Genomic DNA, 23,730 nt, shown 5'->3' with positions numbered 1-23,730 from the left:
TGAACCGTTTACATAATAAACATTGTCAATGAATTTAATTTTTTAGACGAAATGGTATATTATCGATTTTAAAATAAGTAAATATATTGCATTTTTTAATTCGACCGATAGACGTATTGTGTTAATCTATAACTCGATTAGTTATCATATTATTATTCACACACCTCGCGTGAAATCATAACTTTTAATTGAATTCTGTTAAAAAAAGACTTACCGCTGCTGTTCATCGAGAAAATGTTTTCAGACTACGCGAGCGAGTATCGCCCACAAACAGGGTGTGCGCAAAACAAGGGTGGAAGGTATAAAAGACCTGCGTTTACGATGTTGCGGGTCACTTTCGGGGCAAAAGCTCATTTTGACGATTGACTATCAGTGTTTGTGCTTATGTATAGTATAACCATGCCTTTGAGACCACAGATCGCAACGACGTGTTATTTTTGTATGGTTTTACTAGCGATCGTACTAATATTCACAGTGGATAATGGAGCGGCTAAACGTGAGTGATTATTTATCATTAATAATATTATAACTTGTTTTAAAAATAACAATTATTTTATTACAATCCGGTCTTATAATATAAAAGTACAACACATTTCCCATAAGTTTTAATATTTTTTTTTATTAAATAATTAATAGGTTATTAAAATGGTGATTGAACATTGTGTTTAATGCTCATTTAATTAGCATATTATAGGCATTTTTATTTTATCGACGTCTATCAATCGTAATATTAATTTTAATGTTATATTTTTAATAACATTTTCTGCATTAGTTTAGTACATTCTTGTTTAGTATATTTATTTAAATATAAAAAAAAACACTAAACAAGAATACAATAAACTAATGCAAAACATTCTATTAAAAAAACGTAAAATTTAATATTACAATCATTAACTATCGATAAAGTAAAAATATTTATGCTGATTAGGTACTTTACACATTTTTTAATCACTATTTTAATAATATATTTAAATGTATCAAAATCTTATATTATTTTCTATGGATAATTTTTTTATTTTGACCATCAATCTTACATTTGAAAATTAAATGGTATATTGTCAATTGCTTATCACATCCATCTTTTTTCTGTCAAAAAAAAAAAAAAAAATAGTAATAAAAATCTATTCCGATTTCATATAATATGCAAACCGAAATTTATTATAGTTTTTCAAAATGTTTCAATATAGTTGATTAAATAAACTCGTAATTCATGCGTATTAAAATATGTTAGGAACTATTTAAGATAAAATAGAATATTTATGAATTAAAAATAATTTAATAAAAAAAAAAATTATCATGTGTAATAAACGATTAAAACAATTTTATAAACAATTATACTCTACAAATAGAATTTATTTATTTCTAATTATCAGAATTTATCTTTGTATTGATACATATATTAATTAAAAACATAACGAATTAAATTAAATATGAATACACAATATATCATATTGTAGTAATACATTATAAACTATAAGCTTTATTTTTCCAATGAATTTCTAACATATGGATATAAATTATTATATCTCGACTATTACAAATTACAATATAATCAAAATTGATTAATAATAATAATATTGCAGGTAATAGACAATACCACAATACCATAATACATGTGATATTGGTCTATTTGAATTTTATATTATATTAATAAGAAAATAATGAGTATTAATAAAACTATAAGCTTCATTATTAAAATAATAAGTATATGTGTATATGTTAACAACTCATTTTTATTTGTTTGAGAAAAATTTTATTTTTAAATGTCTGAAATATATTACGTAGATTTTCTACGATTACTTTTACTTTATACATACATATTTATATGTTCAAGCTATAGATAATCATTTATAAATATATGTAATAAACAATATTTGTATAGATTAATAATTATGCATTTATCTATCCCATAATTAATTTTAAAATGTATAATTTTCAGTCTCTAAGTAAACAAATAAATTTAAAAACCTTGCAGACTAGTCAAGTAATAATATAACTTGTGAGTTTCAAATAACATACCTAAAAGTAGTTAGGTATTGTATAAGTATAACACAAATGCACTAATATTGCCTGCATATATGTCGCCGTGCAATATAATAATATTATAACTAACACATTCAAAATGTTTATGTTTATTATAATATAAAAAATAAAAAAATATCTGTGTGCTATCTGTTTTGGTGAAATTAATCATTAAAATCAATAAATATTAATGTTTCTTGAAGTGATAACAGTGTATTATATTAAATATAATTTTATAGTTGGATATCTTCAAATGCATATCCCTTTATGTTTATAATGCCAAAATAATACCACAGGCACCTAATAATTATTATACGCTTAGTCTAATTGTGTGTTAAAATAGTTATGGCAAAAATTAATCTAATTCATTCTTTAACACTACATTTTTTTTTTAATTTTATTTTTAATAATGATAATTTATATTCACTTTTATATTTTTTGTTTTATGTTTCTAATTAACTAACTAACTATGCACATTAAGAAAAATATATGTTCATAAAAATTCACAGTTTGTTGGACAATTTTAGACAACTTAAAACAATACTACCAAGGTAGATACTATTATAAATTATTGAAAATAAACACCAAAATTATTAAATTTGTTTGAAATTATAATTAATTAAAATTATTATAATACGTGTTATTATTAAAAACATTTATACTACTGTAATTTATAACTCATATTTAATAATTGATAATTGAGTAGGACAAGCTAAACTGAATTAATTTTTGAACACAAAAATTAAATTCAAGAATAACTTAGTAATAGAAATTAAACGAAAAATTATGAAATCTCACTAAATCCCGTCTACTTTGTGTACCACGGAAAAATATTTAAAAACTTCAGTACTTAAATAATATCCAAACATAAAGTAATAGTATAATACATAAACTTTTTATTAAAAGTGGCATAATCTATTTAAAACATTTTAAGTAAAACGTACACTTCACTATTTAAATATGATATTGTAATATTTATACCAACTATAAAATAGAAAATGTCATTATTTTTAATATTATATATTTGTTTACGTAACAATCAATATAATATTTATTTACACTTTTAACTTTTAAGCACTACATATTACATCTATGTAGATTTATTAATAAAATACTACAACTTGATGATCACAAAGAAGCAATAGACTATTCATTCAAAATAATGATTACAATTTTCAATTTATCCCCAAAATCAATAATATACGGGGATTTAACGGTTTTACCTTAAAATTACAATGAATTACAATATGAAATTGTTGTGACAACGTCGGATCTTACACAGTTGGTTACAATATATAACTTACGAGTTCCGTTCAGATATTATGTTATTTAATTTTTATGGTTTTCGTGTTTAAACATTTCATTTGAAACAAGGAAAATAAATACCTATAGATTATTTGTTTTTGGTTGCTTTGTGTGCAAGTACAAAATCATTTTTAGAAAGAATGAAAGAATTTAGGTACTAAAAACTTATAATTTGGAATTGAGATAAACCAAAACTTTATTAGCAATATCTCAATTTGTTGAATTGCCGACAAATTGTACATTTTGTGACAGACGGCAGACACATATATAAAATTCAACTTTTCGATAAGATAACATGGAATTTATCTTTTCAATATTTCAAAACTACCAATGTCACGTTATCGTAATAATTACATCACTATATAGGTACATATAGGTAGTCTCAAATATAACGTCAATAGCTTATTATACGTATTCTTTGAAAATTTATAAATACAACTTGCAGTAGAAAACGTAAAACATTTAAAATGTATTTATGTGGTATAGAAATAAATAAAAAAATATCCTAACTGATGGAAACTGATAAACATCGAAAATAATAATATAATAATACAAAATAATCAAAGAAAATTAGCATCAATAATAACTGGATTTATTATTCTCTTTGACGTATAATATCATTGTCATTTCTCTTTATGCAAGAGCTCTAAAATGGAATATTACTTTTCTATTTTAAAATAGTTTTATAAGCACAGCGAATAAATTTAATTAGGTACCTATCACATACTATTTAAACGTATTTTAGTATTGATCTAATTTAAATAGTTTTAACAATGGTTTATACTTTGATAAAACTTTTTATTATAATACGAGTAGACATTAAATATAAGCTATTTGTTTTTGTTCTTGATGTGTGTTGTACTATTATATAAACATAGAACTGCTATTGTTTAATTTCAAAAGTATATAACCAATAACAATAGTTATTGGCAACTTAAGGAATAAAAAACAAAACCAAAATGTACAATATAATTAACCAGCATGTCCATAATATCATTTGAATTATTTGGAAATCGTGCTAGTGCCAAACGAGTAACAACTGCTTTTGAATAATCAAGTTATTAATCATCCCACTATCTCCACTAATTAAAAATTTCTTATTTTTATTTTAAAATAATATTTTTATTATATTATATTAATTTATTTTTTATTTAAATATTATACCTTCGAATTTTTCCATCAAATTAAAATAACATTATATCACTCATTTTGGATTGCATTATCATAATATAAGTACTTAAAATGTTACTACTATCCTTTATTTACTTTAATATATTTTTCACTGCATGCACATTGCACATACATATTATATACTTACACCGCACTAACTTTGAATACTTTATGTTTATGTAATTATGTATAACTCTACGAACAAATAAATAATATTATTGTAAATATCCCACAAATATACATAATGATTGCCTAAATTGTATAATGAAACAAATTAAAGTACGCGTTTACCAGTCGTTAAAAAAAATATTTCGATAACAATTTTTTGTTTACTCGTTCGACACATTAATTGTATAGACATTCATTAACACTCAGAATAAGTAAAAATATTAATTACAGTTTGCTCCATAATAGATATTAACTCACTTTGATTTGACTCACTAATAAAAAAATTCAATAATAGATAATTTTAAATGTTTTATTAATCATTAAACAAATTATCCGGTTTCGGATTAATATCTTATCAGCTGTGGTAGTGAAAAAAAATATGTTTAACGATGTGTCGATGTTACAACATATTTAAGTATTTAACCCAACAAGTATTTAAGGCAACAAGTGTTTATTTCGTTAAGTATGATGTATGAACATTAAACAATCTGAAAGTTAAGGATTAATGCTGTGAAAAATTTGTTTTTATTCCTTTGACAGATTAATTAAGTTTTTGCCTAACATTTATTTACTCAATCAGGGGATTTGATAAACTTGCTACAAAAGCTTTATATAAACATTTTGATCATTATATTGGTAAAGTGTAAGGTATAAATTAAATACTTCTGTACTATTATAAATAAACTAAAAATAATTAATCTTGTTTAAATAAAATCAGATTATAATGCATTGGTGTATGATTAATCGAATAATATGCATAATTTTAACAGAAAAAAGTATACCTACAGTCTACACCTTTTTAAAACTATATTAATCAATTGTCTTTTAGTGTTCACGATAAAAATAATAATTTTTAACCAATTATTTCTTTCAATTAAAATTAGATACCAACCTCTTTGAATGATTAAACGATTCCCCTTGCATTAAGTTGCTAACTATATAAACTTGATTATCTGTAAGAAAAAAAGTAACCGAACAATTATTGTTATTAATATTTAGTATATGTGCGTTATGTAAATACAAAAAAAAATCGCTCTGCACAGAATCTAAAATAATGACAAGAAATAAACGATTGACAATTGACAAATATTTTATGTGACGTTTAAAAAAAAAGAAACAACTATTTTTTTTAAGAAAGTGTATTTTTACCATTCCAATTGCCTCGTCTATATTTTAATGAATTTAATTACTATAATTTGTTTATGATATTCTAGCATTTTGCAATTTTAAATTTTAAATAATTGTTTTCACAATTAATTACAATCTTATTTCCTTGATCGAATTGCATCAAACCTATATATATAGACCATTACTTTTAGTCTTTCTAGTCTCTATATATTTTAATATTCGTTTATTTTGTATCAACAATTCATCGTCGTTTCAGGAAGTATAATATTTGTTTTAAATTAAGTTCCTCGAGAGTCGTGTGGTCTTCGTCTTTATCTAAAATAATCCTAGTAAATGTCAAATAATTTAACTTATATGACAGTATGATAGATATTTGGTTAAAATCTAAATTCATTGTCGAAAATCATTTAAATGTAAACACAATATGATAATAAGAAATGGATTTTACTCGAAAAATATCGCATTATAAACCGTTGTCTGCAAGAGTAAAATGTAAAATATTAATCGGTATGGTTTGGCCATAAATTGAATAATACAAAAGACTTTAGACTACAGCTTCAGTTTATAATATAATAATATGTATTAAAGTGTCACTATATGTATATACCCTATAATATATAATACAGAATGATTCACCAAGCATAATTTCTCACCTTATTTTTTTCCTTCAATAATGCAGTTACTCAAAATCTGATAATAGGAATTTTTAAATATACTACAAAGTTCTAGAAATTGTTCGTACTATTTAAGGAGTGTTTTGTGGGGATACGAATTTCTGTTTTGCAACTAAGAACGACACTTTTCTACTGCAAATTATTATGTGGATAATTTTTTTGAAAATGTTTACGTATCAAAATCCAAATTCGAGTAGTTTTCTAGTTATTTTACTTTGTGTACTAAGGATAATAATAGATCCATAATAATGGGTTTGGAAGATATGGGGACTACCTATGGTGATTTGAAAATTGTAGTAATTAATATTAGTTTATCCACATTTATTATCTGTAAAAATTATCCAAGTATAAGTACAATAAGTGTGCCTAATGAATATATTGGATCCAAATTCCAAAATTACACCTATTTTATACTTTTGTAAAACCATTTTTAAGGACCATTATCCTTTGTATAAACATTTTAATGACCGAGTAACTCTCGGTTCAAATTATGAATTAGGTACATCGACATTTTCAAAAAAAAATAATTCATTTAACAATTTACAGTAAAAAAGGGGAGGTCTCGTTTGAAAAACAGAAATCTGTATCACCACAGCGCGCTCGCCTCGAGTTGTACAAACAATTCTTAGGAAAACATTACGGTCTTCGGCGATATTTACAAAAAATCAGAATTTGAATAAACTGAAGGGAAAAATGGGAGTGAATGTGCTGCTGCAGGTTAATCACCCTGTATACAATATAATCGAACATTCGGCGACCATTATTGTGATGCATAATGAAAACGTTATATTTTGATCCAGTTCGACCGGCTCGGGTTATAAGTGAATGGTTCGGCGGACGGCATAAATAAACGTTTGAATGAATTATGATACTTGTGCAGAGTATTGGAATTCGGAGATGAAAATATTGCCCGCGATGATGATTTTTTGAAAAACAGAAGTCTGTATCACCACAGCGCTCGCCTCGAGTAGTACAAATAAATCTTAGGAATTCGAATGGTCGATATTTAATGATTACAAAAATCAGAATATAAATTTGAACTGAAGGGGGAAAAATGGTGGTGAGCCGCGGGTGAATCGAACATCGCGCGACCGTTATTGTGATGCATAATAATTACAACGTTATATTTTGATCCAGTTCGACCAACGCGGGTTAAGGTGAACGGTTCGGTGGACGTCATAAATAATAACGTTTAAATGAATTATGATACTTGCGCACAGAATATTGGAATTCGGAGATGAAAATATTGCACGTGATGATGATTTTTTATCACCTCGCGCACCAACCGCCGCTGTGTGGCTCTTATAATTCATTCGGAGTTTTTTTTTCGCTGCCGTTTTACGTCATTCGCTGTTATGCAATAGCGCCGCAGCACTTTTATCGGTTTATTTTTACAATGCGAGCAGGGTAGTAGACTCGGAGGATATAGACACTACAGGTAGGTAGTATAAAGCTGTCGGGGGTAAACATTTCCGGTTGTACATAATACGAATCGCGGGTACCTAACCTATACATCGACTGACTGGCGAAGGATCTATATACGGATTTTTAAGGATTTTAGCTAAACTCTTATTCTCTGACGTATTGCAGAGGGTCTCTGTGGTTGTTTCCGTTCGCTACGGTTTAGTGAAAAAAAAAACAAAAATGGGATGAGGTTTTTTTCCTCTCTTTATAAAAAACGAATCGCATACGTAAAACAAATCGTTAAATATTTCTCGTTATATTACAATTACACCAATAATTCGTACCTAGAAACAAAATGTCCGCAACTAAATATACATTTTCGCAAGAGCTACTTGAAATAATATTTATTCACGTGACTACATTTCCTATATAAACGAATGAAACCATTTAAATCAACAGTCAAATAATCCAAATAGTATATGTTATTAATATTTTTTAAATTTTTAACTCATTAGGTAGTTAGGTAGGTTAATATAAGAAAATATTATGGAATTATTTGATATAATCGCCAATGTTCTCGCGTGTCTTATGGATATATCCTCTGAACTAGTATGCAATGCAACTTAATAGACAATGCATTTCAAAGTCTACATAACTAGGCACTCATTATAATATCTGTAAAAATCGAAAAATGTATTTGGTTTTAGAAATCGAACAATAATATTAGTATATATATTTACTAAATTGCTGTTATGTCGCGGACCTATATTAAATTAAAAACACTAATAATTAAGTTTGCAAAATAAATTTTTTTCATTTTAGTCGTGACGATGGATGAAAATATAATAAATTATTTTAATAGACCCGAAGTTAAAATAATTATAATCTAAATTTTGTTCTTGATTTGTATAAATTAAAAATGTGTTCTTTCATTCTTTGTGTACCTCGTTATTTTAAAACCATATTTAATTACGTTTTGTTTTTTAACTAAACAAATCGTTTTGTCCCTCCTGCTGCGTTGCGTTTAGACATTGGACGTCTAATAAATAATATCGCTGTCTGTTTTTATTATACACATTATTGAAGCCACGACATCCTAGCTTTAGTTTTTTAATCATCCAGGCTTAAATTAATAAACGTCGTTTTACTATAATATTCACTAATCATATAAAAAAATAATTTTAAAACAATTCTATTTTTCATAATAAAGTTTTTTCTAATTAAATCATGTTTTAAATACGTTAAGTTGTATTACACTGTCACGTGGTTAGGTTAAATTAAAATGTTCATTAACATTTCAAAACTTTAAATATTTCGTAACAAACGGCGATTCACTACCTCTATTATGTATAATAATCTTTAGTTTTTCTTTCGACATCAATATAGCTTATTATGTTAGGTTAGGTTCCAAAAATCCAAATTCAAAATTCCAAAAATTCCACTTTCTAATTTCTTTAAATAAATGTCTCCAACATTGTAACAAGTTATTTTAGGGTATTTATTTCAAAAATCAATAACAACAATGATTTGTCATTAAAATATGAATTGATGTCTAAATAAATGTAATCATATCAAAATTAAAATATAATGCATAATATTATAATATATTATGTTTTAATTTCTGTTTTAACATTGACTTGTGTTTTAAATAAAAATAAACTCATCAAATATTATATTATTATATGTAATAAATAAAAATGAGAAAATATAATACCTACCTATGTATAATATGAAAAAGGTAAATATAAAAGCAAATATGTATAGGCCTATTCATGAAAGAATTTATTTTATTTTCTATACCAAATATATATTATATGTATCTTAAATATATATTTTATATACGTTTTATGTCCGTGTACATTTATAAACAAATCATTTGGCATGACATTCTTAGCATAATTTTTCTATAGATGTTGGACGTTGGTAGCAAATAAGCTAGGAACGTCTTATTTTAGATTAAAAATGAAAAAAAACAATAATACTTAACAATAATTATAAATTATAATATTAAATATTCAATGATATATTGGTATTACGTATTTTTTTATATAATATACCAATATAATAACCATACTAGCTAGTAGCCAATAATTCAAAAGTTTCTAAATAAATCCTTTGATCTTTAATTTATTTCAAAGCATATAATATAACTTCACAAAATATTCTTAAACTGAATTGAATGTCTCTAAAAATAAATAAAACATATAATATATGTTTTTAATAATATTTTCAAGTAATAAATTATATATATTTTACTAACATTTTTTTAATTATGCGTGTTTATATTAATACACATGAGTCGTCTCAATAAAATAGTTTATTTAATTTATTTACATCTATATAGTTCTATAGTAGGTATATAATATTATACATGCGGACTTTAAAGTTATAATATTGAAAACTATTGTTGCTATGAATATTTAATTACTAAACTTGAATACTAAATATTATGCCTACTAAATATTTTCAATATTTCTCGCCGGTTTCAAATTCCAAGAATAATATCCGGTCACAATTTCAATCACTTGCCTACTCGTAATTATATATTATCATAAAGTAGGTACCTACCTATATTATATTTCTTCTGAAGAACAACAATATGGTTTTACATTTTTTACGTTTATTATAGTGCCTATATCTGTTTTATTAAAACAAATTTTGAAATTACTTAAGCTTAATTTGAACATGTTTTTACTAATACCGAGATAAATTTGTTATTTTGTTATATAACGCGTGTAAAATATAATAACGTACAGTTCAACGGGACTAAAGGTTTGGTATCAAACCTATATGGCTATAACTTTAAAGTTTAAACACTATTTCATTTCATACAATGTCTCATGCTACATTTAATCTAAAGACAATAAATCGTTATCACTTATCAAATAAGATCTGGCTTTGGTTCTTATTCTCTATATTATAAATAAATAGATAACAAATGTAATCGCCTACTTTATATAGTATATCCGAAGTTATTCACCTGTTAAATAGTAACAATAATATATACAAAATAAATAAATAAATACAACCGAGTTATAACCATTACGTAAATGTTGTACATGAAATAGATCAATCGTCGATAATATAGAATAAGAATAACTTTAAAAATTAAAACTAATCGCTTACAATACACAAAATATGTGTACGACGAAAAATATCTCTATATAGATAGGAAAGTCCAACTTAAACAAAATTCAAATCTTCCAATCAAAATGTCTCCGTCAAATAACTAAAGCTCCCTACTATGTATCTAATGACACTCTACATAAAGATCTAGCCATCCAATCAGTTCAAAATGTTGCAAAAACTTTCTACAAACGCACACACTCCAAGTTCCACAGCCATCATAACCCCCTGATTTCACAGCTATCCACCAACGCTATTGCTGGTGACCCCAGAAGGCGTCTAAAACGTACCTGGTGTCGCGACTTACTAATTTAAAATTGTTCATACCTCTACCTCCCCTAATCTTATAATCCTGCCCTCTCTTACTAGCAAATTAAAATCCTAGCCTAAAATCCTAACCTTAAGTGCCTCCAATGGGCGGCTTCTTATCTCCAGCCACTCAAGCCATTTCACCTCCATCACATGCACTTATTGTAAAACAACATTTATAGATTGTGTATATTTAAATAAACGATATAAAAAAAAAAAAAATATAGATAGGAATAAAATGAATAAGCATCAAAATCAATTCACAAAAAATGTTTAGTAAATTTGTTTGACGTCAAATATTGTCGTGAGGGCGGTACAGCATATTATATTTTCTTTATGTATATTATATAAGGACCAATAATACTACATTTGTCTTTTCAGCTATAGTCGGGAGAATGAAAAGTGGCCGCTGATGCGCACACTATTCTGGTGGTGAATTTCTGTGATGGTTTCGCAGAGCGTGCAATTTGAAATATTAGATTTAGATATAATTACCTAATGCAAATGTATTATAGAATGATGTTTATATTTTTAGTACCCCTGCTTTCCGAAGAAAAAAAAGGTTGCTTAGTGCTTACATAATATTATCAGCGGCCACTTTTCATTTTCCCGACTACATATAGTAGACTATTTTTGTAGGATTAATAATCGAGATAGTCATGAAAAATTCGAGGAGTAAAAAGACTGATAATCATGATGGTTAATGTAGTGAATTAATAGTTGAGTATTATCTCTAATAATATAAATTTCTTTACATTTAATTATTAAGTATAATATGTAATTATATCTGTTTATTTCAATATTATCCTTAACACAACGATAGGTACTACTGCATCTTTTTAAATTCGGTCACAAGCAGTGTTAGGAACCATAACAATTTCGCATCTCTGAGCATCTTCAAGCTGACGGCTGTAAATATAATAGTTATCGCTATGGCCTGTAGTGCGATAATAATATGATAGCGTGAAATTATTTATGTGCAATTTATGAGACAATTCTGTTTTCAGCTATACCTACTTGCAGTTATTTCTTTTAGAATAATTAAATCAAAATATATTTTCATTCATACTGCAACTGTACGGATTAATGATAAGAAAAAAATAAGAATAATATTAATGCCGTTGTTGCCTTTATTCGATTTCTTTTCTTTTCGATTTGCTAGTGATGTTTTCCGGTGACTAAATAATTAAGGAGCCAGAATAATCGCAGGCTACACGGCGTGATATAATAATTAATATCAGAAGTAAATGGGGAGAACAATGAACAGTAATATTCACGTTGTAGTTAGGGGAAGGTTGCGATTTAATTCGAATAACAAATGATCCGGATACGTGCAATAATATGCGTCAGGGACATTTTACAGTTTTATAATATGTTATCCGAAACGTTATTAATTGCGTGACAAAATCGATTTTAATTTCAACAAGCTTATAATATTTCCAATGACTGAACTTGATTATAAATAATAATCGTTTTCCGTTATTGTTTAACCTCGATATAAAAGTACCTGTGTAGTAGGTACATACCTACATCACAGTTTTATTGAAAACCGAACCAAACTCAAACCTATAGCAATTATACAATATAATATATGCAGTGGAGGTTCTGTTGTACTGGCAGGGTGGGCATAGCTGCTCGTAGCAAAATTTCTGGTGCCCCTTATTGAAAAATTAAATAATTTACCTATACTACCTAGTAGGGGTGACACTCTAATTGCCTCCTAAATATAGGTAGGTGACCTTTTTTTACTCGAATTGCCTCCGGGTGTTTTCGGAGGCAAGTCGAGTATGCCCAAACTATCTGCTCGAATCGCCTCCCATAATATACCTGGATTATTAATTAATATATCGATGGTTGTACGTGTACTATCGATTATGGTAAACGGAAAAAAAGTTCCTGGTAAGAAAGTCCCACGGGAAAAAGTCTCCCGTTGCAGTATAAATAAAACGATATTTCCACTATACTTGTTATTTTATTTATAAAATAAATTGGGTTGACAAATCTTATCTGTAGATAGAACATGACAATTATTATATTATTATATCGATATTATTCCGTAATGTTCAAAAATAAAATGTTTAAGACATACAGTATTTCCCATACCGATTCATTTTTCGAATGCAATAATCTTATTCGCGATTAGTGATTATCAGTTAATGATTACTGATGACTGCATAACAGAATGATATTTCGTCATTATTATTTTTAATATTATTAATTATTACTGCTGTGTCAGTCTATTTATTAAAACATTTATTTTATACAAACTTAAGTTTTTGACTGTATAACAGAATGATATTTCATCTAAATTATGTTTGATATATTTTTTTATAAATCGATTAATTATAGCTATCGCAGGCGATTCCAGTACAATAGTAGGTAGTGGCCCTCTTAGAAGGCAATTCGAGTGAAAAATATTTTTGAAATTGGGAGGCAATTCGGGTAACCTTTTAAAAAAAAATTCACGGGAGGCAATTCGTGAGCGCCCCTAGTAGGTACCTATAAGGCTACAAATACTCTGCTAATATTCCTATAAGTATTAGTGTGGGCGCAATAAACATAAATATTTTACTAAACAAAATATGAGGGGGGCGAGATTATTCGGAGTTAAGACCTAAATATAAATGTAGGCACAGTTGCCGGTACGAAAATTTAGAGCCCTAGAATATATAAAGTTAAAATAGTATTTACTTATAACTATCCACCACAGGTGGTTGCCCATCTCGGTCTTATCCCCAGACAACGCTTGATAATATTATAGTATTTTGAAAAAATAATGTTATATAAAATTATTATTAACGATAACCCGTAAATTGTGTTAGCCTTAGCCTCACATGGCAATATGTCAACCTGTATCATATTTTATTTTATAATTTTTCGTAGGTACCTAACAAGATTACAAGAGTGTCTAAGATCAATCGTTATCAATATTTATTTAGGCTTGAAAACATAGGTGGGTATACGTTACTATCAATTGTAATTCCATACAATATTATAATATACTAGTTCTAATATTTGAATACCTAAACTAAAATGGGTTACACACACACTCGTTGTAAAATTATTAAAAAAAATATAAGTATTTATGTTTAATTTGTAAGACACAGTTGATTTATACCAATACAAGAATAGGTCTATGGTTACAGGATACTAAAATAATTGTTTAATGTGCATGCCGTATGTAGGTACCTACCGTTTAATTTTATATCTACTGGCTATACTATGTTTAACAAGATAAACTGAATAATCACTTGGGTTAGATTAAAACTATAAAATAAATAAGTAACTTCGAGGATTTTATTCAGGTTTACTGCTAAAAAAGATTTAATACCGCAGTTGTTTTTTGAAAAGTTAAAATATTTAACCTTTTTTTTAAACAACTGACTTATAACTTATTGGGTATTTTTCCTGTCTTAAAAATTAGTAAAGTAACTTTACTGAATTAAAAGGTCTAACTAATTAATTACTCATAATTTGAAATTCGATTTTTATACATAAAAATTCTCAGAAAATATTCAGCTTCCGAACAAGAGATTAAAAATATATTTTGTCATTCAAAAAACGTAAAAACTTAAAAAATGATTATAAAGATTATAATGATATAGTTAAACAATTTTTTTTCTAAAAAGTTGTTTGCGATAATGTCGTATAAGTTTAAGGTTTATGTAAATAAATTATTTTCAAAAACGTTAGTAGGTACTAGGTACCTACTGTTTGAGATAATCAGTAGTGTTTACTGTTCAACTAGTTAACTAGTGTAATATGAAAGTTGCGTACATCGGTTTCATGTAGAATCAATTTCGTCATATACCTACCAATACTTCAGTTATCTTTATTTTATTTTCTACTAATAAAACTATGCATATTAATATATTATTATCTTTTTACGTTGTAACTGAGGTGCCTATATAGTTATAACTTATAACTTATGGGTATATATGTACATTGAATGAGTACTATGGAGAATCTATCCTTGACGATTATCCTTACAAAAATAATCCGGCACATTTTTTGTATTTAATTTGATTGATCTCGAAAAATATTAATATCTATGATAATATTTTTTCACATAATTTTAAATCGTTTTTTTAAAAAAACCAAAAACGTTAATAGGTGTATACTTCTTGACGATAATAACATGAGTGTTCACCAATCATTCACCCAGGAAATAGGTACAGAGGATGATTAAATAAACGAGGTGAACTATTCAACGTAAGACACTATCATTATTATTTTCAAAAACGTTTATTGTTTTAATTGGTAATAATAAATAATCAGTGTCTTACGTTCAATGTAGATGCTCGGAGTACATCGTTTCAAATTTCAATTATAACCGCTGCACTGGAGCAGTTACAACTATTATTAGTCGAAAAAATCATTTCGTTAAAAACATTTTGTCATAAGGGTATATATATGTACCTGCGCTACCTCGTATGATATATGTGTATATAAAATACGTAATCGGACTTCAAAAGAAGAAAAAAAATTGAGTTTTATGTATATCGTTAAAATATTACGAGTCTACCTCATACAATGGTGTGTAACCTATACCGGGTTAGGTATAGGTAGGTACCTAATGTGTTTGTGTGTGTGTGTGTGTGTGTGTGAATTGCGATAATAATAATGCACACGACCGTCGTCGGTGACAACGATAGATATGTCATGTTATTCGGTGCTGAGAAAACACGTGCCCTTTCCCGACATAAGCTTGTATAATGAGATATTATATATGTATATACCTAAGGTTACACACACCCTCTGCCACTGCACTAGCTTTTGGTTCGTATACTGTTTACGACGTAGGTACAGAATATGTATATATGTTTACGCGTATAACAATATCTAGACCAGTTGATCCGATTAAAATGCTCGGAGGGCCAAGCGTGTTTTTGTATTTCGCATGTGACAAACGCTTATAATGTATATACGTATGAATACATGTAATACGTACTACACCCAGTCACTAACAATGGAATAAGGGATTGAACCCTGCAGAAAACAACCCGGCGCCACCTTTTAAAAACTACACGAGTGCCGAATGCAACAATATGAAATCATATGGCCCGACGTGCATATTATGATAATAGTATATTGCTATTATATTATTTGTATCCATCGAGTTTCTATCATTCCTATAGTGGATTCGGTAAAAGAAATCCACACATTGGCTGTTTAAATCTTTGTATAATTATCCTTTTATAAACAGTTTCCAACATATGAATCGCATACAAAATATATTGGTTAATAAGACTGTCTCGTTTAAATTATTTAAAATAATTTAAATCGTATGCAAGTACCTCCTACACAAAACACTAATAATTAATATCTTTAAATCCGTAGTTATATGTTTATAATTTTTGTCTCTAACCCTTTATGATATAATATATTTTAAATGAAAATTGTTTCAAAATAATAATTATTATTATATTAAACGTATAGCAGCAGTGTCGGTCTGGTCCACTCGCGGGTAAGCGGTCATAGGTGGCCCCGAGCTCCAGTCTAACTGGCTGTATCCGAGTTGGGTTCTAAAATAATTATTGTTCTGAGTTGTGTATACGTATCGGGTGCGGGTGAATAAAATATTTTGTCCGAAATTTGGTCCAGGCATATAAAATATTTTGTCTGAAATTTGGTCCAGGCATATAAAATTATGTGTTTGGATTGGGTCCGTATAAAATTGTATACTTTAATAATACCTTATTGTAATTGTATATGATTTGCGAATACATTGTGGGTTCCATACTTTCCTGAATTTAGGATTACCTATAAGTGATGAATGATAGTAATATAAAAAATTCTGAGTTAGGCAATGGAGTAAAATATTTTTTTGGGCTTCAATTCTTACCACTAAACGAAGTGTTGAATTGTTTTAAAAACGACTTTATAAGTATATTTGACCATAAGACGAGCGATTGGGAAAGTTGGACCGATTATTTATTAAATAAATATTATTCATCCCGAAGCAAAGTTTTCTTTAAAATTAAGGTCTGAATTTAAACCTTCATTCTTCAACAATAAGAACTATAAATCCATGAGAATCCTATCTCATTCACACTTCAACTATAGATGAGACAGTTTTTTATAAAACGCTTTGAAATGGGAACGAAAATTATTTTTCCTATGACCTAACTAGTAGATATTAGGTACTACTAATTTTTAACATGGGGCCCAGTTCGAATAACATTTGAACCAGGGACCCACCTAGTATGCACCGATTCAAACATATAGGTAACGCCAAAAGGAAAAAAGTAAAAGAAAAATTTGAGTTTTCTGACATAAATGTAATTCTATTTTAAGGTCTTTAAACAATCTGAATCGAGGAAAAATAAAAAAGTCTAGACACAAACAAGTAACAATCGTTTACGATCACACGATAATCAATGGCTATAACTTATGAGTATCGAGTAAGAAGTATCAAAATAGCTTAGTTTGAGATCGACAACGCAGCATAACATTATATTTTTGTCAAGTTTTTTTTTTGTCATTTTAGTTAATCATTTCTTACAGAATTTTCGTAAATATTGCGTTTTGATAAAATATTAGTTTCATAATTTGGTTAGATATGAAAACAAAATGAATTAATGTTTCATTTTTTTAGTTTCTAGACAGGTATAGGTACACAAATAATATTAAATATTATACTTGAACTTTGTGATTGATCAATAAATGTAAATAGGTAATTTTTTAAGCAAAAAATGAACTTTCCGATATATTTTCAATTATTATTAGAATCAATCTATAACTCAATTTTGATAAAAATGGAAATATTTAATATACCACTTATATGACTATTGGTGCCCGCCCTTCAATTAACATCAGTTTATGATTGGATTTTGAAAAAAATAGTTTTTATTTTAACAACATAAAAATAATTAAGTTAGCCGCTAACATTTAATGTGAAATTAATTGTTTCGCGTCTGTATAAATGTAAAAAATGCATGCTTGTAAGTACTACAAAATATGGGCCAGTTGATAATTATTGTTGTGCGTGGGGGCCAATCATAAGCCAGACGGTAGTACCATATTGTGTAGGTAATGGTATAGAAATATACCTACCAATATGTACATAAAGCTACACAAAGTGGTGTTCGTTTGCAATAATTTTTTACCGACTAATATTTTTTGAAAACGATTATTATACAGATGGACGTATTTAGAGTTACCGTTATGACCTCGACGGATAGATATTACAAATTACTACAACTCACGGTATTTTTTAGTTGACAGTAGGTATAGGTATACTCGAATATTCTGAAATTGTTGTCTTCGCATTACCTAGGTGGCTAGGTTTATATAGGTACTAAAAATTCCACGATGGTCAACCATGTATGTTGTAATACTATGTAATGTACTTATAATTTGTTATTATAACATGATACGATGAGTTTGTAACTAATTATGGATAAATATGTATAATCGTTCAAATTTCAAAACGTCAATGACGTCTTGTCGTTTGCTCGTGCGGTTCAAACATCTCAAAATTAATTAACAAAACGTATTTACGTGCGCGTATCGGTATAATATTATTATTATAAATGTATAACGTTTATATAGCGTATAATGTAGATTGAATTGTAATAATTACTTTTATAACCATGGGAAGATTTTATAAACATTTTATAATGCAGTTAATACTAACTATAAGTCTATATAGATAAAACATTATTTGTAGCTCCTCCCCAAATGGAAATACCATAAGAATAAACTGACAACAAATGCTAGAATAATTATTCTTTTATAATAATTATTAAATATGTATCTAGATTTCTTTATTTAAAGAAGTTGAAGAATTTACGTAAAGTATTATTAATATTAAATATAATTAATATGACTTACTCATTTAAATCTATAGTCAACAATTATCCCAAGATATATTATTTAATTTACCTTTCAAGTATAATACATTTAGAAGTACAAGTTGTTGCTATTCGATGCTTGCTGTTCAAAACAAATATATTTAGATTTAATCACATTAATTTTTAATTTATTTTTACAAAACCAAGTGTAAATAGTATTTAATAATTTATTGGCTTCGACGTATTGTATATCAACAATTGATTCGGATAATAAAATAGCTGTATCGTCAGCATAGCTTAGTATTTCGGAAATTAATTAATTTTTAGTTTTAATAGATCATTTATAAAAAATATGAACAATAAGGGACCTAATACAGTGCCTTGCGGTACTCCACAAGATACATTAAGAGATTCACATCTAGCCATTAAGCCATCACATTTAACAATTTGTGTTCTATCACTCAAAAAAGATCATTTGAAACTCCTCGTATTCCAAAATTTTCTAATTTCCTTAATAATAATTCGTGATTTACGCACAATCGAATGCTTTTTGCACATCCAAAAAAATACCTATTATCTACATTTTTTCTAATAAAGTTATCAACCCGAAAAAGAGCATCATTTGTAGGCAAACCAGTTTTAAATCCAAATCGTGATAACATAATATGTATACTAACTATAAATTGATGAAGTCTTGAGGCGATTTAATTTTTATAATGTTAGTGTTTTCGTTTTTTCTCACAAGAATATCGGCGTCGGACATCCAGACAAATGTGTAATCTTCTTCTTTAGCAGCTGTTTTCACTTGAAAAGAGTGTTCTTTTTAATTTCGTAAGACGTTCATCGATATAAATATTTTCTTCCTGCAAACTGTTACCCCCACCCCCCCAAAAAAAATTTCTTTTGGTTTTTATTAGAGTGTAAATGTGTATGTACTTGAAACATATAAATATCTGTTGTTATTTTTGCCAAAATAATTATTAAAAACATGAAATATTTGACAAAACATTTTTACTCAACATTAATTTTTAAAATTTGAATCACATAAAAAGAAAAATTCTGAATAGAAAAACAAATGAACGAAATAGAGCAACTATAGTCATTACTCACTAAAGTAATAGATTATATAACAGAATATACCTATGACATCATGACGATATCAAAAATCGTTTACCCATTTTGTCTTATTTATTACTACGTTCTCTATTACGATGTACAACCTAAATATAAAATACGAAATATGTACTTGCTCATAAAATATTTAAGAAAATGCGTTTAACCCAAAATATGCAAAAATATGTAGGTACCTAATGATGAATACGTTTTATTTTATTTAGGGTGTTATGAAACGTGCTAATTTTTAATTAGAATTAAGACATCTACATTCAACAAAATTATTAAATAAAAATCTGCACCTATAGATATTATAACTATTACTAATACTAGTCAGTAGATTTCTATATAGTGTACAGTAGTTTAATAGATTTAATTCTGTGATTTTTATTTTTGATCATATCTATTGTCTATATTTACGTATAACATAATATATATAAAAAAAAGTATTAGATATTGTAAAGATTTTTCAGGTAACTACACCTATCTATTTATTATATTTGAAAAAAAGTTATAATTTTACACATTTATGTTTAACAAATAAAAACATCCTCTAAAACATTTACTAGCATAATATAAATACGTCGTTGAAATAAATAATTATATAATCGACCAGTGTCGACCACCCGTTTAGTATATTGCAAGTAGTTATTTAAAAAAATATTTATGCTTAGGTATCTACCCCATACAATTATGGGCTAATCAATAAGACATTTTATACTCAGGTACCCACATTTTTTTTATACTTTTTCATCCCCCTTCTAATTGTTTCCCAGACCAAGCACTTTATATAGGTACTTACCTATTATACTACCACATGAATACATTCATATAGCCTGTGTTACTTCCATTAATTGACTTGATCTAAAAACTAATATGAATAATATAAATATAGGTGATAATATCCATATTGCAAAAGTATAATAGTTTTACCTTTTATTATTTTTTCGACAGGTGGGTGTGCAATGTTCGGCCATTCCTGTTACGGTGCCCATGGTAAACGATCTTTCCAAATACCCATGCAACAACCGGCTAGAGATTGGCCAGCTACAAGACGTGAAGAAGAGACACAGATCGACGACGCCATAAATAAGTATTTTAAAATAAAGCCATCATCACCACACTTTACTCCATTTTGGAAAAAAATGGTGAGTTTTCGTACCTATATTATGGGTACGGATTTTCCGAAATAATAATAACTATAAATAATAGTTCAATCCGAAAACAGATTTAATTACATGTACCGAGTCTGAGAATGAATTTTGATAGCGTCTTACACATATTTTGTGAAGTTTTTCAAATTTTACAGTCTTACGTTATTTTTTTCTACGATTTGAAAATATACAGTAAAATCTCAGTATAACGGAATCGCTCGGTACCAACTCATTTGTCCGTTATAACGGAGCTTTCGTTTTAGAGATACTAAAATATACGGGATATAGGTTATTGGGAATGGGAATGGTTCTTCGTTTCGTGATTGGTAAATTGGGTTAGGTACCGAAAAAAAAGGTAATAGGTAAGTTGAGTCCCGGAAAAAAGGTACTAGGTAAATTGATTCCCAAAAATAAAATGTTGGTGTGTTCATTCCACTGTTTTAATCTTTATTAAAAAATCTTATAGGTAGTATAAATTGTATAAATGATATAGATTAAAATGTACCTATGTGTTTTTTATAATATTATGTTCTAAATATATATGTATATGGTATAAAATGTTATGTTCACGGTATTAATTGTATAAATAAAAACATCTTGTAGTATGAAATGTATAAATTGTATAAATTAAAATATATGTGTTTATTATAATATTATGTTCTTTGTAAAAACTTCGGGTATTGATAAAACGATCGGGCCGAACAGGTAGGTAAGTGGGTTTATAGCCGGGACCAAACTTACCTACTACTTTTTTTATCCAGGACTCAACTTACCACTTTCAAAATTACCCAAATTATCGCGGACCCAATTTACCTAGTCCCCTTTGTTTAGTATGTGACCTGCCGAGCAAAAATCGAGTTTATAGTATATGACATACCGAACGAAAATCGAGTTTAGTACGTGGCCTTTCAACACTACGATTATCTATACTATATGTACGGACAATGTACGGGTACCGATCTATTAACATGCAAAATAAGTTTTTAATTTTTTTAAAACATTTGTTTTTTTATATTTTTATCGACCAACGTCGCTCGCATTGATTCATTCGTGTAACTTTTTAATTTATGTATTTTTAAATATTTATGTTTTGTGAAAATGTTCTTTCTAATTAGTAATTAGTAATTACTATATTATATGATGCAAGACGTGCTATATAGTGCTAAAGCGCTACTGACTGTTTAAGAGGACGTCACACCCGCACGTGTCGACTCCGTCTAACAAACGTACACACATGGCAAACTTCAGCCAGAATTGGCTTGTTATCAACCTTAGTTTTTTTTAAAAATTTTTTTATTGAACAAAATTTAGTATATTTACACTCTGTATTTACAAGTTATACTATGGGTAAATTTTATGAGTTTATTGACGGAAAGGGGAAGTCGCTCATTGACGACACCCTTAAAGTTAAATTCAACATATTATGTGTTTTCTCGCGAATTCGTATATGATATTTTAATTTTTAAGCGAGATATAAATATGTAAAATATTACAATTAATCAATTCTTATTTAACTCGCATAGAAATTAAAATAACGTGGAAAACCCGTGAGAAACCACATACCTATTATATTATTATAATGATCTCGACTTTGATAAGTTTGGTAATAGGTCAATTCGATCTACAATATTAAGGTTGCAATACGAAATTGATACCTTTGATCGCATGACATTTGCCGCATGTTTTACAAGGTTGTAAATTCGGAGACGACACGCGGTGTGGCGTCCGCTTCGAAATTTGCCCAAAAAAAAATAACAAACGAACGGGCGTCGATCTGTTACAGGTGCAGATGTACAACGAGCGCGAAAACAACCATCCTAACGACAGCAACATGATAAGACAGAACCGACCGACAAATTGAAACGATTTTTGTTTTCTTGATTCGGACACACATAATATTTTCATTGTCGGCAGACATATCGATTAGACTTAAAAATCCCTCCACAAAAAAATTAAAACAAATTTTCCCTCGTCTCATTATATTTTGTAATTGCGCTGTACTATGTTATATATACGTATAATGATGATAATAATATTATAATAACAATATAATATTATATTATTATTATTATTATTTATAATATTTATTATTATACGATGGTATATTTTGATAAGATCAAGTAATAAATCGTGTGTTACCTATATTTTAATATTATGTTTAATTTATCAAAACCAAAGTATGTGCACTTACCTATATATACCTACATACAAAATAGTATACGACCTTATATAATATGATCTAATAGTTTTCCTCATTTAATAACAATAATATTATGTGGTTTGGACATTATAATATAATATTATATTATTTATTGTGATTTGTGATTACTGAATATTATAACATATTCACTGTAACTCCTA

General features: G+C 27.6%; 1 protein-coding gene across 1 annotated transcript; it reads left to right on the top strand.

The window, feature by feature from the left end:
* The first annotated feature begins 347 nt into the window (after positions 1–347).
* On the top strand, positions 348–23,343 carry LOC132945212 (uncharacterized). The gene is made up of 3 exons (XM_061014887.1): positions 348–496; positions 21,170–21,363; positions 23,153–23,343. The coding sequence occupies exons 1-3, from the start codon at positions 385–387 to the stop codon at positions 23,228–23,230; spliced, it is 384 nt and encodes a 127-aa protein (XP_060870870.1). The 5' UTR covers positions 348–384; the 3' UTR covers positions 23,231–23,343.
* The last annotated feature ends 387 nt before the right edge of the window (positions 23,344–23,730 follow it).

This window comes from Metopolophium dirhodum, chromosome 5 (assembly GCF_019925205.1).
Source record: "Metopolophium dirhodum isolate CAU chromosome 5, ASM1992520v1, whole genome shotgun sequence".
NCBI lineage: Eukaryota > Metazoa > Arthropoda > Insecta > Hemiptera > Aphididae > Metopolophium > Metopolophium dirhodum.
The sequence above is the reverse complement of the archived record's forward strand: the minus strand, read 5'-3'. Positions and strand labels throughout refer to the sequence as shown.